Source organism: Amborella trichopoda, chromosome 11 (genome assembly GCF_054954075.1).
Source record: "Amborella trichopoda isolate Santa Cruz 75 chromosome 11, AtrichopodaSantaCruz75HAP2 v2.0, whole genome shotgun sequence".
Lineage (NCBI taxonomy): Eukaryota > Viridiplantae > Streptophyta > Magnoliopsida > Amborellales > Amborellaceae > Amborella > Amborella trichopoda.
In genome coordinates this window covers 48,470,132-48,485,134 of record NC_142346.1, presented here as the reverse complement: position 1 = coordinate 48,485,134, position 15,003 = coordinate 48,470,132, and the positions used below count along the sequence as shown (strand labels likewise).

The 15,003-nt window shown below is 35.3% G+C and overlaps 1 protein-coding gene across 2 annotated transcripts; it reads left to right on the top strand.

The window, feature by feature from the left end:
• The first annotated feature begins 9,594 nt into the window (after positions 1–9,594).
• LOC18427818 (21.9 kDa heat shock protein-like) lies at positions 9,595–10,657 on the top strand. 2 transcript variants are annotated; one of them, XM_088851316.1, is made up of 3 exons: positions 9,595–10,084; positions 10,296–10,386; positions 10,503–10,657. In XM_088851316.1, the coding sequence occupies exons 1-3, from the start codon at positions 9,937–9,939 to the stop codon at positions 10,528–10,530; spliced, it is 267 nt and encodes an 88-aa protein (XP_088707442.1). In that variant the 5' UTR covers positions 9,595–9,936; the 3' UTR covers positions 10,531–10,657. The 2 variants fall into 2 exon arrangements, 1 of the variants encoding a protein (XP_088707442.1); XR_016043855.1 differs by lacking the exon at positions 9,595–10,084 and adding an exon at positions 10,090–10,182.
• The last annotated feature ends 4,346 nt before the right edge of the window (positions 10,658–15,003 follow it).

Here is a 15,003-nt window from a genome sequence, read left to right as displayed (position 1 = left end):
TCTCTCTTTACAGCATATCCTTATGTTCTTCGAGTTTAGCCGTTGGGGTATGCTATTGACTCTTGAGATTTTCGTAACCTCTCTCTCTATCTCTTCTTCGATTTTAGGATTGCTTAGATTTTTGAGCTCTGATCTTTGAGCTCTAATCTTTGAGTTTTGATATTTGAGCTCTGATTTTTATGTTTAGATCTAAGAATTTTTGTTTTTTTGTTTGAATCTCAGAGCTCTGATCAGAGTACGAAAATGCATAAAAAACTTCATTGAGCTCTGATCACACACGTACCTGTTTCTTTTGAATTTTGTGAGAATGAGAAAGTAAGAACTATGTTTACAATTCCCTCTCGTTAAAGGCTAAAATGGAAGTGGGTTTTTTTTTTTACAAAATTATAATTTTAACCGGTACCAAAGAGCCTACTCCTGTAAATTTCATCTCTCGAAAACTTGGATTGAGTTCGGATCTACTAGATCTGAATATGAAAACCAAAACTATTTCTAGGACTTTTTGAAATTCTCTCTTATCAATTAATTGATTTTTAAGCTTTTATCTGAGCTTAAACATTGGAAATCTCTAGGATTTTATGGGTATGTTTGAGTCATTACGCGAAATTTAAGCTTGTTTTTCAGCTTATGCTATATTCATGTTTTTTTTTCCCCTCTTTTTGTGGTGGAATAGCTCTCCTTGTTGTGATATTAGTGCTTAGTTTCATGTACTCATGTTTAATCCATGGTTCTAATGGTTTTACACTGATTTTTCATTATTGCATTATAATTTCTCATACTGAAATTGAGTGTTTTGTTTATCTCAGAAGGAATTTAATTCAATTTCAGTCATAATTTAATATTGAATTCGAGACTTGCCAAAACTATAAAAAAAAAATTAAGAAATTTCATCTCGAACTCTTTTTAGTCGATACTCATGAGACTGTACGCAACATCATCGTGAGAACCTTTTCCCAACTATTTGGGGTCGGCTAATTCTTTAGACTGTCTTACACATAAAATGAGCATATGTAATGAGAGTTTATGCACATTGTTACACTGTGATTTTCCAGCAACATAGCTTGTCTTTGCATGACCTGAGTAAGCCCCAAATCTCCCCGATTTTCATAGAAAAATCTGTGATCATGTGCCTATATGTATCTAATGAAAATTGAGAGAAGTTTATGACAAGATTTGGCATGAGTTAAGGGCAAATTGATTATCATGATAAATGACATTGTGACTATTTTGTTATGATTTTTTGAGCAACAACGGCTTGCCTTTGTATGATGAAATGAATAATGAAACCCTTCAATTTAATGGGGAAAAACTTGTGAATCAATAGGGCATATGTATCTATTATGTGTTAAAAAAAGTTGCATGCTGATTGCTAATGAAAAATTGAAGCTATGAACAAATCTTTAAAGCATGCTATGACTGTGAAATGAAAATCTAAGGACTGTGTATAATTTTATAATACATGTTTGACACTCCAAATGGTGTCGGAATTGCTCAAATTGCCACCATTAGAAAGGTCTCAGAGTCTATTTTAATCTTCATGTTTGGCCCTAGTTGAGATTCTGAATAATTTGAAAGTGGTGCTTCATTTTATGCACCTATGTCACCGTTGACAAATTCTACCAATTTTTAGAAATATCACTCTTATTGCACTGAAGTTTTGTTTAGCCAAATGAAGTCCAAAAGACTTGAAATTACAGCCATTTGATAGATACACGAGTGTATCTGATTCTGATGCTTATGATTCTGGGCACTACGCAATGGGTCCTCCAGTGGTAGTGGATACTGCATTTTTGTTATCTGATTCTGATGCTTATGATTCTGACCGCTACGCAATGGGTCATCCATTGGTCGTTCCAAGTTACAGAACTGGCTTAGCCTGATTGATGTAACTTCTACTTCAGGAGTGTGCACTTTTTGTTTATGTCTGAATTAATTGCATGCTCTAGCTGAGCTTTTGACTGTATGACTGTGATAAGTATTTGTGTAACTATTGACTCATGGAACATCGGACGTCCTGAGATCTGAACATGAATTTTGTTCATTCTGTCTGTAGACACTGATGTTTGACTTTAGTCTGTGATACTATATGAACTGTAATAGTGGCGAATATGCTATATATGTGTGCATCTAGGTTGGAATGCAAGGTCACTGACCTACTTACTGAGCCTTTAGCTCATACCCCTCTTTTTCCCCTTTGTGTAGAGTAAGACCTAATATCCGTGGGAGGACAGCTGGACGGTGGTGACAGGCGTTCCAAAGTTTAAAGCTTTGGCCAGTGACTCTTTTGACAGTAGGTGCCTGGTGGATGTGTTATACTGCATTTTGAAGAATTCTGGAATTTTTGTAATCCGGTAGTTCCTTGAACTTATTGTAACAAAATCTTGGACACTGAATGTATATATATAAAGGGTTTTAATTGCTCATTTTTTTGTTATTGTTTGTATGAGTTTTGCTTTATTTCGTGGTTTACTTTGATTCCAAAATTTATTATGCGTTGAGCCACTCCCACCTGAGTGACGTTCGCGACCTCTGTGTTCGTGATCCCGCTCTCTGTCACCCTCTAGTATGGGACAGCGAGGGTCAGAGAGTGCGGTCGTGACACTTATTGCTTGCATTATGCATGCGTGTTTGAATGGGTTAATCATGACGTTGACGTCAATCTGCGAGATGCCATAGCGGCGTAGTTGTGAGAGGCCTACCTAAGTTGCTAGCACTTGTAATTAAACATTGTTTTGCATTTCATATGAACTTGTTATGTTGTGTTCATTGTATTGCATTTTTAATTATGTATGTTTAAACTATTACAGGTTATTATTGAATGAGCTGGTTTTGTACATGGTTTTCTTTATGGATGTATGAATTGTGAATGTTGCTTGATACAGATGCATCAAATGCTTAATATAAGTAGTGCTCAAGTTATTATTGAATGGGTTGATTTCTTACTACTTGACATTGTCTATAGATTGGTTTAATTTTGAGGTACAATGAAGTTTAGCATGGAACATTTGCGTGGAAGTTTATCATGGAACATTGTCTATAGACTGCTTTAATTTTGGCTGCATATGATATGTTATTGTTGTGGAAGTCTATAGATGGAAATTATGTGCACCTGTTCTTTGCAAATAAAGAAATAGAAAACAAAACCTATTATATATAATTTACATGATTGCCACTGATTTAGGAAACTTCAAAATGATATACACTTTATAAAAAATACATGACTGCCACTAATTTTGGGAAACTTCAAGATGATATCTGCCCCCATGATGTTTCTTTCGGTAAGGACTATAGGCCGGTTTGGAAACCAAAATGCATTTTTATCATGTGGTGTTAGTGGTGGACATATGAAAAATATAACTCTTGTCAATGGAAAGAAAACCAGTATTTTCTCTAATCCAATACAGATACCCAGTTCTTCTTTAACTTCCTAGGAGGTTATCAAACACAAAAACCTAGAACTTCTTAACTTCCCGAGACCTTATCAAACATAGAAACCAGGAACTTCTTAACTTCCCAAAGGGTTATCAAACAGAAACCAGGAAGTTCTTAAGTTCACAGAACTTGAGAACTTCCAATTTACAGTTCATGAACTTGCTTCCAATTTACAGTGTCGCCGAGGGTATGGTTTTTAATAAAGCAGAAAGGCATATTGGGATTCGTGTAGTAGACTTAATTAGTTCGGGAAAAGATTTTGACGATGATGATGATCAAGAGGTTTTTTTTTTTAAAATGTGTGCATAAGATGCGCTTATTTTCTTGTGAGTTGTTTGCCACTAATTCTTTTTTTCATTATTGATTGTTTTTTTTTCTTTCTTATAAAGATTGCAATCTGGTGAAAAATTGGATGGTGATGAGTCATGAATATATAAGAAAGATTCGTTTATGGGTATTTTAAATCTTTTCTCATTTTGGAAGACATTTCGAAACACCCAAAAAAAAGTTTGTATTATTTTGCTTGTCCTTCGTTACTGTTCAGATTCTATTTGATAGTCACAATTATCGGATGACATCTGAATATCACCAGTTAAGACTTTCATAACTCGTTTCTCAATTTTATGATGGATTGGGGACTCAAAACTACTTCTAAGGGCCCACATGCACTGTAATATCAAATTGGATCTCATAAAATGGTGTTGACCATTCATTCCCCCCTTCCTCTTTTTTATATTGATAATCTTTTGAGATAAGAAGACACAGATGAAAGTGTCGAATGGATTCCATTTCTTCATTTCAAACTTTAGATATATCATCTCCTTAACAAATGACCTTTGATAGTTTTTATTGAAAGAGGCTTAAAACATTTTTTTTTTTTTTTTTGGGCAATTCAGTGGGGAAGATAGACCAGTGCCCATTTTTTCAATAGTTTACGAGTTAGCTTTTCGAAAATGTTAGTGGGAGTAGGAATGAAAACCACAATGTGGCGACTAGTGTGTGGGAGTGCTACCACCATGACCCTAGCCCTTATATTTACATAACCTTTTTTCTTCTTTTTTTTTTTTGTTACAACTGACAAGGAACACCTTTAGGGTATAGTCTTTAATGGAGCAGAATAGTAGAATGATATTCGTATAGCCAACTTCAAATAGTTGGGGCAAGACTTTGATGATAATGATAATGAAAATGATGATATTACAAGGTACGGATATGTTTATCGATGTTTTCGTTCTTTGAGCATGCTTGCAAATAGTGGCAATCCACGCCAGCAAATGCAACTTAACTAAGTGCAACTAAGAAGGACTTCCATTGCTGTGACAAAAGAAATGGATGTGCAAAAGATGCCACAGAATATCTATATCCATGAATGAGATTTCCGGACATTAGCTTCATACACCATTGAATGTGAAGCTATTTTCCAATGAAGTGGCTTTCACTCCTCCACAAGCATTGACAAGAGAGACTTCTCATGAACATAACGTGAGAATTTCAGCTTGATTAACATAATACTCTTTTTTGTGAGTGATTTTCAACCATCCTATACATTTAGTACCCCTAATTTCGTACATTTATGAAGAGGGGTGTGGTTTGTATAAGGCCGAGGCCCTAAACAATCAAAAAAGCGTACTTTTAAATAGTGTCAAAATATGTTGTTTCAATATTAAAAATCTTTATACTGGTCTGAAAATTTATTTTTATCTCTAATTATAAAATTTAAAAGTTTAAAAATAGTGTGGATCTAGCAGATCTATGAACACCTGAAAATATTGAAAATTGACAGTCTAGATAATACATTACATGATGCACTATTATCAATACTTGAAATCCCATACATTTTGAAGTCAAGATGATTGAATTTGAGGGGTTTTTAACATCGAAACAACATCTTCTAATAAATTTTTGATGTGCGCCTTATTTTGATGGTTTAGGGCTTCACTCTTAAACTTTTTCCTATGTAGGGAGGGGCTGGCAGACCTCTCAGAGATAATCTCTTTGGTCAGTGAGACAGAGATGGCGGATTAAATAGCAAATAAAATACAACATACTATTGGATAAGTAAATTTAGGAAAAGGAGCTACTCAAGAAGATGTTTTCAATATGAAAATTTAAAGGCCCATACAAGTATTTCTAACATAAAAATGCTAGATATTGAGTTCCCATGCGGTTAAACTTGACCATCAAAAAATTGGGTAGTCTTTGTTGTGTCTCTTGGCTGTATTTACTTAGCCACTTATGGAAGTGCGATTTGCTTGTCAATATTAAACAATCAAATAAGGCTACCTATAAAACCCATCAAAATATTAGTTTTGTTAGAGTTTAATTGGGTGAAATGGAGGCAGAAAATGATCCGATTAGCAAAAATTAAAGCTCGAACTCTTATTGTTTTCAGGCACGCAAGAGCGCTATCTCAAGACGATATTTGTCTCCATTCGATGTAGTATTTGAGGTGTATAAGAAAGGCAATTCGTCACCGGGATACAGAAAAATAGAGAGGTCTTTTACAATGTTCCTAAGCTCTATGCACCATAGCTAATAATCCACACAATAGAACCAGAGTATTAATGTATTTGAGAGAGAGAGAGAGAGATGAGTCGAGAGAGAGAGTTAGCCTACTGTTGTGCTTGTTGGAATTGTAGAGAAATGCTCTATTGAGAGAGATGCAAAGGCTATAAAATGGTGTCTCTCATATGGGATAGAAGCCCCATTACATAAAGCTACAAGGTAGCTGCTCATTAACTGTAGTGGTGGTTACATGTACCACCAACGGCTACAAGTTATATGCAGCCCCTTAAATCACTTGTAGCGATGTCACCATCTACAAGTTACATACACTTTAACTCTCTTGATGGCTTTTTGCCTCCATCTCATCAATGACTAGATGACTATTGGATCCCCCATACGATCCAAGCTCATGCAGCCCCTTAACTCACGTGCAGCGAACCAAGCTCATGTAGCCCCTTAACTCACTTGTAGTGATGGTTACATGTACTATCTACAAGTTACATACACTTTAACTCTCTTGATGGCCTCTTACCTCCATCTCATCAACGACTAGATGACTGTTGGATCCCCCATATGAACCAAGCTCACAAAAAGATAACTAGCCACGTGCCCGACCCGCATACGTATTCGGATGAGGGGTGCCTCACGTGAAGTGTAGAGTGTGTCATCAAGCGCCCTCGCCCTCTTTCACATAAAAGACTCATGTGAAGTGTAGCGTGTGTCATCAAGCGCCCTCGCCCTCTTTCACATACATGCATGTGCGTGTGCTCCGCACATGCACATTCTCTCTCCTTTGTACTTAGAGTATATTATATGGGAATATGCGATCTTAAATACAGCCCAAGAAACTCTCTCATCTTCAATGTGGAATTCAAACCGACATCTTTCTCTCTCTACAAGAGCAATTTAGGAAAGAATAACAAAACCAAAATTGTTGTTTTGAATACACTCAAGCATTTTCCAAACAAAAAATACCAACAGTTTCAGTATTAAAAATCTAAAGTTTTAAAATTGGTGTAGATTGAGCAAATCTATAAACATTTAAAAACATTGATAATGTGTTATATAATGCACTATTTTTAAGATTTCAACTATTTTTTATTTCCTATCCATTTGTGAGGGTCAAGACTTATCAATACGAAAAAAATTTAAAATCAAAATAGTTGCTTCAAGTAATTTTTTTAGTACAACTTAATTGTCACCTAGTATAAACTTTGCAAAAGTATCCAAAGATATCATTTACTTCTAATACAAATAGGTGATAAAGACTTTTTGTAAAAAATCATTGACTAGATTCAAAGTTAAAAAAAAAAAATCTTGAATTCACGACGCATTCTAAGCCATTTGATTTAATATCCACTAGCTAATAATACTTGTGACCTCTTTTTACTAAAGATAAATAATATTATGGGTGTGGTTTGCATAAGGTTGTAACCTAAAATAATCAAATTAAGACACGCCTCCAAATTTTATCATAAATGTAATTGTAGTGTCAAATTTTTTTAGGATGCGTAGAGAATCTATATTCATATTTAACTATAAACTTTTAAACGCCAAAAATAATTCAAATTAAGAAAATCTATAAACACATGAAAATCTTAAAAATAGACGGTCCAGATAATGTTTTGCAAGATACATTATGTTTGGGACTTGAAATATTTTTTTATTTTCATATCTATACATCTGAACATTGAGATGATCAATTAGATAGCTTTTCAAGATCTAAACAACCTTTTATGATGGATTTTTTAAATGCACTTTAATTTTACATTTTAAAATTACAACCTTATGTAAACTTGGTAAAATTGCACACCTCCCCCCCCCCCCCCCCCCCCCAAAAAATGGACTTTTTACACACTTTACCCACCCAACTTTTCCACAGCGATTATTTTTGCTGGAATGGCCAGTCCGGTGTTTCATGGGGGCTGTTTGGCTTTTCATGGTGGTGGTCCGATGATTATTTTTTGCTGGAATAAGCGGTCCGATGATTATTTTTTGATGGAATAGGCGGTTCGGCGTTTGAAGTTGTGGTACGACCTTTTGAAGAGGCAGTTCGGCGTTTTGATATGGCGGTCTGACATTTTGAAGGGGCAGTCCGGCGTTTTGATATGGTGGTCCGGCAATTTAAAGGGGCAGTCTGACATTTTGATATGGCGGTCCGGCATTTTGAAGGGGCAGTTCGGCGTTTTGATATGGCGGTCTGGCATTTGAAGGGCAGTCCGGCGTTTTGAAGTAGCGGTCCGTCGTTTTGAAGTAAGGAATCCGATGTTATCCAAGTGCATTCAGGTGTTTCTTTTTATTAGGATCCGAAAATAATTTGTTACATAAAGGAAGGGTATTTTCATTGAAAAAATAAATAATTTTTTGTATGGGGGTATTTGCTAGGAAACATGATTTGTTTTTGTGCGAAGTTGTTGGGAAAAGTTGGATAAAAGGTAAAGTGCTTAAAAAATCCATTTTGGGGGTTTGCGATTTTCCCTATAAATTTTTTCTGAACATTTTTAATATTATAGTATACAATCCCATAAAGTTTTTCCCTAGGTGAATGTTTTAATTCTCAAAGACCGACCCACAAGTTTAAATGCGGTTCTACAAATGACTCGTATGCTCTCGAGAAAGCGTCTTTGGGCGAGAGATAAACAAGTGCCTTCCCGTATGCCACGTCGCGGGACCATTTAAGGGAGCATGCGAAGTATTCACTCAAAAAGAAGAGGACTATGCAGAGAACTCTAGAATCCAGGGAGCACAAAAGATTTTGTACTGTACTCTTGCAGGAACAGATTATGTATTTAATCCTTTTAATAGATTCTTATTCGGAGGTGTTTTTAAGATTCTAAATTTTCTAACCTTTCAATCCAATAAGTCGCCTCTTAAAAGAATTATTTAAATTGGACTATTTATTCATTATTATTATCTGAGCGATATTCTAGTTGTTTGGGAGCAGTTAGATTAGTCTTACTCGGTCCCTCCATTAGGATCAAAATTTATAATAAGATGTAGCAAAATTATTATATTGGCTATCAACCTAATATACTCCTCCTCCTATAGTCGAGTCTTTATTGTTTATAAAAAAGACATACCTCAAAGTTGAATTGAGTCATCCAATTTTTTTAAAATGAGATTTGAAGTATTGAAAGTTTCATTTTGAAAAATTGTCGTATGTTAGAGAACTCATTTTTACATATGAGTCCTCCAAGGAATAAAACATCCATCGATAGATGCTACCGGGTAGTCCTTCCAAAAAAAAAAAAAAATTATGAACAATAGGCTAAAAAGCTCTTCATACATAATCATTTTTAGTTTTTTACAATTTATTTTTTTACATATTCATGATTTTCATGTCATAAATTATATATTCATTAAAAATCAAGCCCAAAAACCATCTCAAAAATATTTTTTTTAAAAAAATGGCTCACTTCTATGTACGAGTCCCAGGACTCATAGAAACTGTTAACGGACTATAAAGACAGTTTGATCTCATTGGTGCACATAATATGAGGCGATCCCGCTCGCGCAAATAAAGAAGATTCAAAACGAAAGACCCTTTGTTTTCGCCCATTAATTTTTTACCGCTAATTACCAAGAAATATCTCGAAACCCCTCTCTCTCTCTAAAGAGATTTCTAGAGAGAGACCTCTATAACTCTCTCCCTTCCAATATAATCCTCTCTCAACAACTTTGCCTTCGGTTTCATTCTCGGTTTCTCTCACCAAAACCCAACATTTCCTTAGCTGCTTTCTCTCACTAAAACCCAAAAGTTTCCTTATCTACTTTCTCACACTAAAACCCAACAATCCAATCTCTCAATATTTTATATATTACTCCCCATCTAATCTTATCTTGTCTCTTTCCTTTAATTTCATTAGAATCCAAACTTGGGTTTTCCTCAAATCTCACCTCATTCTCTCTCTAAAAAGATGAGGAATTTGTTGGTATTGTGTCTAGTGTTGATGGACCTTCCCTGTGAAGGGAATAGTGCCATATAGAAACTTATGGGACATGATGGTCCCTCAAGAGGTGATGGATCCTTTCAGAGTTTTAGAGCAAAGCCCAATTACTGTTCTCAAAGGTGTACAAGGGTTGGCTCTTGCGAAGGCAGACTGGAAAGAGAACCCTCTCTCTCATGTCTTCGCTCTAGATGTACCGGGTATTTAGAGAGAGAAACTCTTTGATTTCGCTTTCTTATTGTTATCAAAGTGGGAGATGGGCTTATGGAGTATGCAACTTTAAACAAGGCTACTTTAGGTATCTAGGTTTTTTAGAGAGAGAGAGAGAGGGAGGTGAATTCTTTAAATTCGAGACAGGCTTGAATGGGTTTATGGTTTTGTTTTTCTGGAAATTGATGGTTTCTCATTCAGGGGTGGTAACGGGTCGGGTTCGGTTGGACTTTTTGGACCTGGATCCAAACCTCGAGATCGGGTCTTCCCGTCCAGTCCTGGGTTTTGTCAGGTCCATTGACTATACTCTCTCTCTAGAGACAAGTATTTGATGCATACCATTGACTACACTCTCTCTCTAGAGACAAGTATTTGATGCATACTCATTTTTTGACAATTGGGTGACAGGGATCAGCAAAGAGGACATAAAAATTGAGGTCGAAGACAACCGAGTCTTAGAATAAGTGGAGAGAGAAAGGCCGAAGAAGAGAGAGAAAGTGATAAATGGCACAGGGCTGAGAGGACGGTGGGCAAGTTTTGGAGGCAATTCAGGCTTCCATTGAGTGTGGACATGGACTCCATTAAAGCCCACCTTGCTAATGGGGTCCTCAGAATAACTGTTCCCAAGCTCGCAGAGGAGAAGAAAAGGCAACCCAAGGTCATCAACATTGTGGAGGAGAGCAAGGGGATGTGAGAGTTTGGGCTTTTCTAGAGAGAGAAAAGGCATTCCAAAAAGCTTGTTGGTTGTTTTCAAGAGAGATAAAAGTCATTGGAGCAAATTCTTGGTTTGGGTTGGTTTTTCAGAGAGAGAAAATGTGAGAGTTCACGAGCATGAATCACCTATTTAGTATGTGTAAGTCTGCTGTTGGGTTTGCAGGGGAGGTGCCCTTCTCTGTGCAATGGCTATTTGTAATGAAATAATCTTCTCTTATTTGTAGGTGTGGTTTGTGTGAGAAACTACCTGAATTTCTGTATATTCCGGCCTTGTATGTTTCAGAGCTCATCGAAGATGGAGCTCCGATTTATAGGGTTATGAAGCTATGAACTACTAAATAAGGTAACATACAATAAATGACATAAACAATGAACCCCATTCTTAGTATGCTATACATGAAATTCCTAGTAAAAAATATTGTACTAAAAAAGCAAGTGCAGTTTTCTATAATTTTTATGGTCTCATTCAAACTGAATATGAGTTAAAAGAGAGTTTGGACAAATACAGGTTTCAGAAATAAAACAAGAACTGAAGAAGCTTAAGCTGCTATAAATTAGCGATATTTAGAAATTGATGTTTTGAACATAACAGTCTCGCATAACAACAAGTCCACAATTGATCAAGTAATGGAAAAAAAAAAAACTCAATCATCACACATGATAGAATAACTAGAAACTCCATTATCCAATTTGATTAAGTAATGAAAAACTCAATCATTAACATGATCGAATAACAGAAAACTTGATCATCAATCAAGATCGGAAAATTCGATCATCAAATATGAGGCATTTGGAAGAGCCAACATAAATTAGCGACGAATCAACAAGCGCAGTTGGACTTTAGATTCAAAGTTGAAAAGTAAAATCCATAATAGATCAAAGAGTCGAAACACGATTCGGTAGAGAGATGGATCAGATAGTTGAAATACGACTAGGTGGCTATTTTTGCTGATGGTTTATATCAGCCGTTTTCTAAGGCCATTTTCAGATGCGGGTATCAGATTCGGTTCAACGAGAGTCCGGCATCAAAGGGGAGCTTGGCAGCATTTTTTAGAGGTGGGTTTCAAATTTAGCTTAACAACGGTCCGTCGTCATCAGTTAGAGAATATGACAATGGTATGCCCCCAATCATCTCTGTCTACGGCGAGCTCAGGTCTATGGGTTTTGACTCTCCGCCGAACCGATTTAAGAAAGGCAATAGAGAACGCAGATCTATGGGTTTTGACTCTCCGCCTAACCGATTTAGGAAAGGCAGTAGAGAATGCGACAGTGGCATGCCTCGATCATCTCTCTCTACTACGAGCTCAAATCTATGGGTTTTGACTCTCCGCCTAACCGATTTAGGAAGAACTTTCCACTCGAGACACAATCCCAAAATGTTCCCAACGATTTTCACGAGCAACATATCCAATAGGAGCAACAGCTCTTAAAAGCCGTGGAAGAGCAACATATCCATTCGAAGCAGCATCTAATGCAAATAACAAAACAATTTTCACGAGTAACGCAACATTGATTAAGTTAACTCTTTTAATGAAAACCTTGTTGATGCAAATACCAAATGTGCAAAAAAGCAAGTAATGCAACCAGCAAAAACAGGAATGACAACCTACTAGGATTGTTGATCAAGTAGACGATGTTGATAAACTTCTACTGTTTTTTGTCCGCCCATGGATGATCGACCCAAAGAAGATGCACCGACTAGGTGAGCAAGAGACTTATCTTGAAAATCAGTAACAATACTTCAGGGACGAGAAATGGACATGGTGAATATGAATCTTGCTCTGATACCAAGTGAAAAACTGACTGTATTTCTATATATTTGGACCTCAAGCCCTCATGAAAATGGAATATGTATCTCAGAGCTTATCAAATATGTTAACAAGAGCCCCAATTTATAGGGTTTTAAAACTATTTATTAGTAAAGAAAGTAATATATAATGTGGGTACACATAAAAAAAAGAAAAATATTGTACCAAAAAATAAGTGCAAGTTTTTATAATTTCCACAATTTGTACAAGGTTGTAACCTTAAATAATCAAAGTAAGGCAAGCCTCCAAATTTCATGATAAAATATAATTTTTCTATTAATAATTATTAAGATGGCTTGAGAATTTATTTTTATTTTTAATTATAAATTTTTAAAATTTAAAAATAGTTAAAAAATAAGTAGAGCTATAAATATATGAAAATGTTGATAATGGACAGTTCAAATAACGTGTTGTAAGATACACTATTTTTTGTGATTTGAAGATTTTTTTTTTAATTGGAAAAGGTTTTGACGACGATGATTCATACATCTCGACCTTAGTTAGTTGGAAAAATGTTTTGACGACGACGATTCATATATCTTGATGTTGAGATGATCAATTAGAGAGTTCTTTAGAATCAAAACAATACTTTGTGATAGATTTTTGAAGTGCATTTTTTACTGCATTTTAAGATTGTAATTTTATATAAACTTTTTCCTTTTATCTGGGGATGTGTCATCCCTCTTCTCATTTTTTGTTAAGAAAACAATAAAGCAAAAATGAAGAAGTTAACGATGGCCTAAAGACCATGGACCAAGAAAATTGATTGAACGAAGAATGAATACTTGCTAAGATTTTAGGAGCAGTGTTCGAGAAAATGAATGGGTGGCCAGATTGGTCCTCTAGATAATCGCTATGTAATATGGGATCAGTGGTATGGATCGGTGATTTGGTCGAGTGAATTGATCATAATTATAAAGAGGTCATAGTTGCTATTAGTCATTATGTGTGAAATTGGGTGTATCTTCAAGTTTAAGAAATCTTTTTTGAAATTTGAGTATAGTCAATGACATACAACCAACCAATTTGTAATCCGGCAAACATATCATTATGACTTCCTTGTATTTAAATTAAATTATTTTTTATAGACTTTTTATTTAAATTAAATTGTTTTTTATAGACTTTACTTTCATATGAGAAAGGAAGTGAAACAACACACTCTTATGTTGTATGGGATTATCAATTCTCATAACAAGAGGATGCTTTATGGAAAGGGTTTAATGAATGTGGCAATTTGGAACCATGATAATCAGCGTTTTGGAAATTTTAGATAGGGAATCGTTGACCAAGATTTCCTCCTTGTATTTAAAAGTAAATTGTTTTTATATACTTTTCTTTCATTTGAGAAAGGTAGTGAAACAATGCATTTTTTATGGTATATGGGATTATCAATTCTCATGACAGGAGGATGCTTAGTGGAAGAGTTTAATGAATGTGGCAATTTGGAATCTTGATAATTAGTGGTTTGGAAATTTTAGATAGGAAATTGTTGACCTAGATTTGGGATTGGTAGGCATTCATTTGATCCCAGCGGGAAAGAGGTTCATTTTTGACTCAGTTATGTCATATAAATGAGGGAGCCTCAGGGCATCAAGTGATTGAGTTGGCTTGCTTTTACTCATTTTATTCTTATTGTTCTGGCTTTTTTGTTGTTGTTAGGGGTGGTTTACAGACTGCATTTACTTCAAACAATCAAAGTAATGTGCATGTAGGAAGATGTAGTTTCAGTGTTATACATTTGCCTGGAAATTTATTTTCACCTTTGAATATGAAATCTAAAGCTCATGAAATGATGCGAATTGATTTGACTCATAAACACTTAAATTTTTTAAAATTTTTAAGATCTTTATAATGAGTTACATGATGCATCACTTTAAGACTTGAAAGCATTTTCTTTCTCGTATCCCTATATCTATATCGGATGTCGAAATGATATTGAAGGATTTTCTAGTGTTGTAACAACCTTTTCCCTTAGGTTTTTGATATACGTTACTTTTACCTGCGGTTTGTATAAGTCTAAGTCTCTAAACAATCAAAGTAAAGCACACCTTGCTGAGAAATATGGTTTCAATACTGGATATTTTTGTGATAGCCTTAAAATATATGTTCATTTCTAATTATAAAATTTAACGCTTCAAAAATATTGTAGATCAAACAAATCTATGAATAATTGAAACTTGAGGTCGAGATGATCAATTTGAGATATTTGAGCATCAAAACAACCTCTTGAGGTCTGCCCTTTTATTGTTAAGAGCAATGGTTTAAAAAACGGATCGGTGACCCGGATCGGGCTTCAAAAAAACCCATCAGGATCGGCGAATCGGCGATCCGGATCGGGAATCGGGTGAATCGGTCAGAATAAAGCTTAAAAAAAATTCGAAAAAATT

Excerpts from the sequence above, each read along its gene's own strand:
- LOC18427818 (XM_088851316.1), top strand. The coding sequence starts at position 9,937 with ATGATGGTCCCTCAAGAGGTGATGGATCCTTTCAGAGTTTTAGAGCAA. Across the intron at positions 10,085-10,295 it reads CTTCGCTCTAGATGTACCGG|GGGTGGTAACGGGTCGGGTT; the intron begins GTATTTAGAGAG and ends TTTCTCATTCAG. Across the intron at positions 10,387-10,502 it reads CCAGTCCTGGGTTTTGTCAG|GGATCAGCAAAGAGGACATA; the intron begins GTCCATTGACTA and ends ATTGGGTGACAG.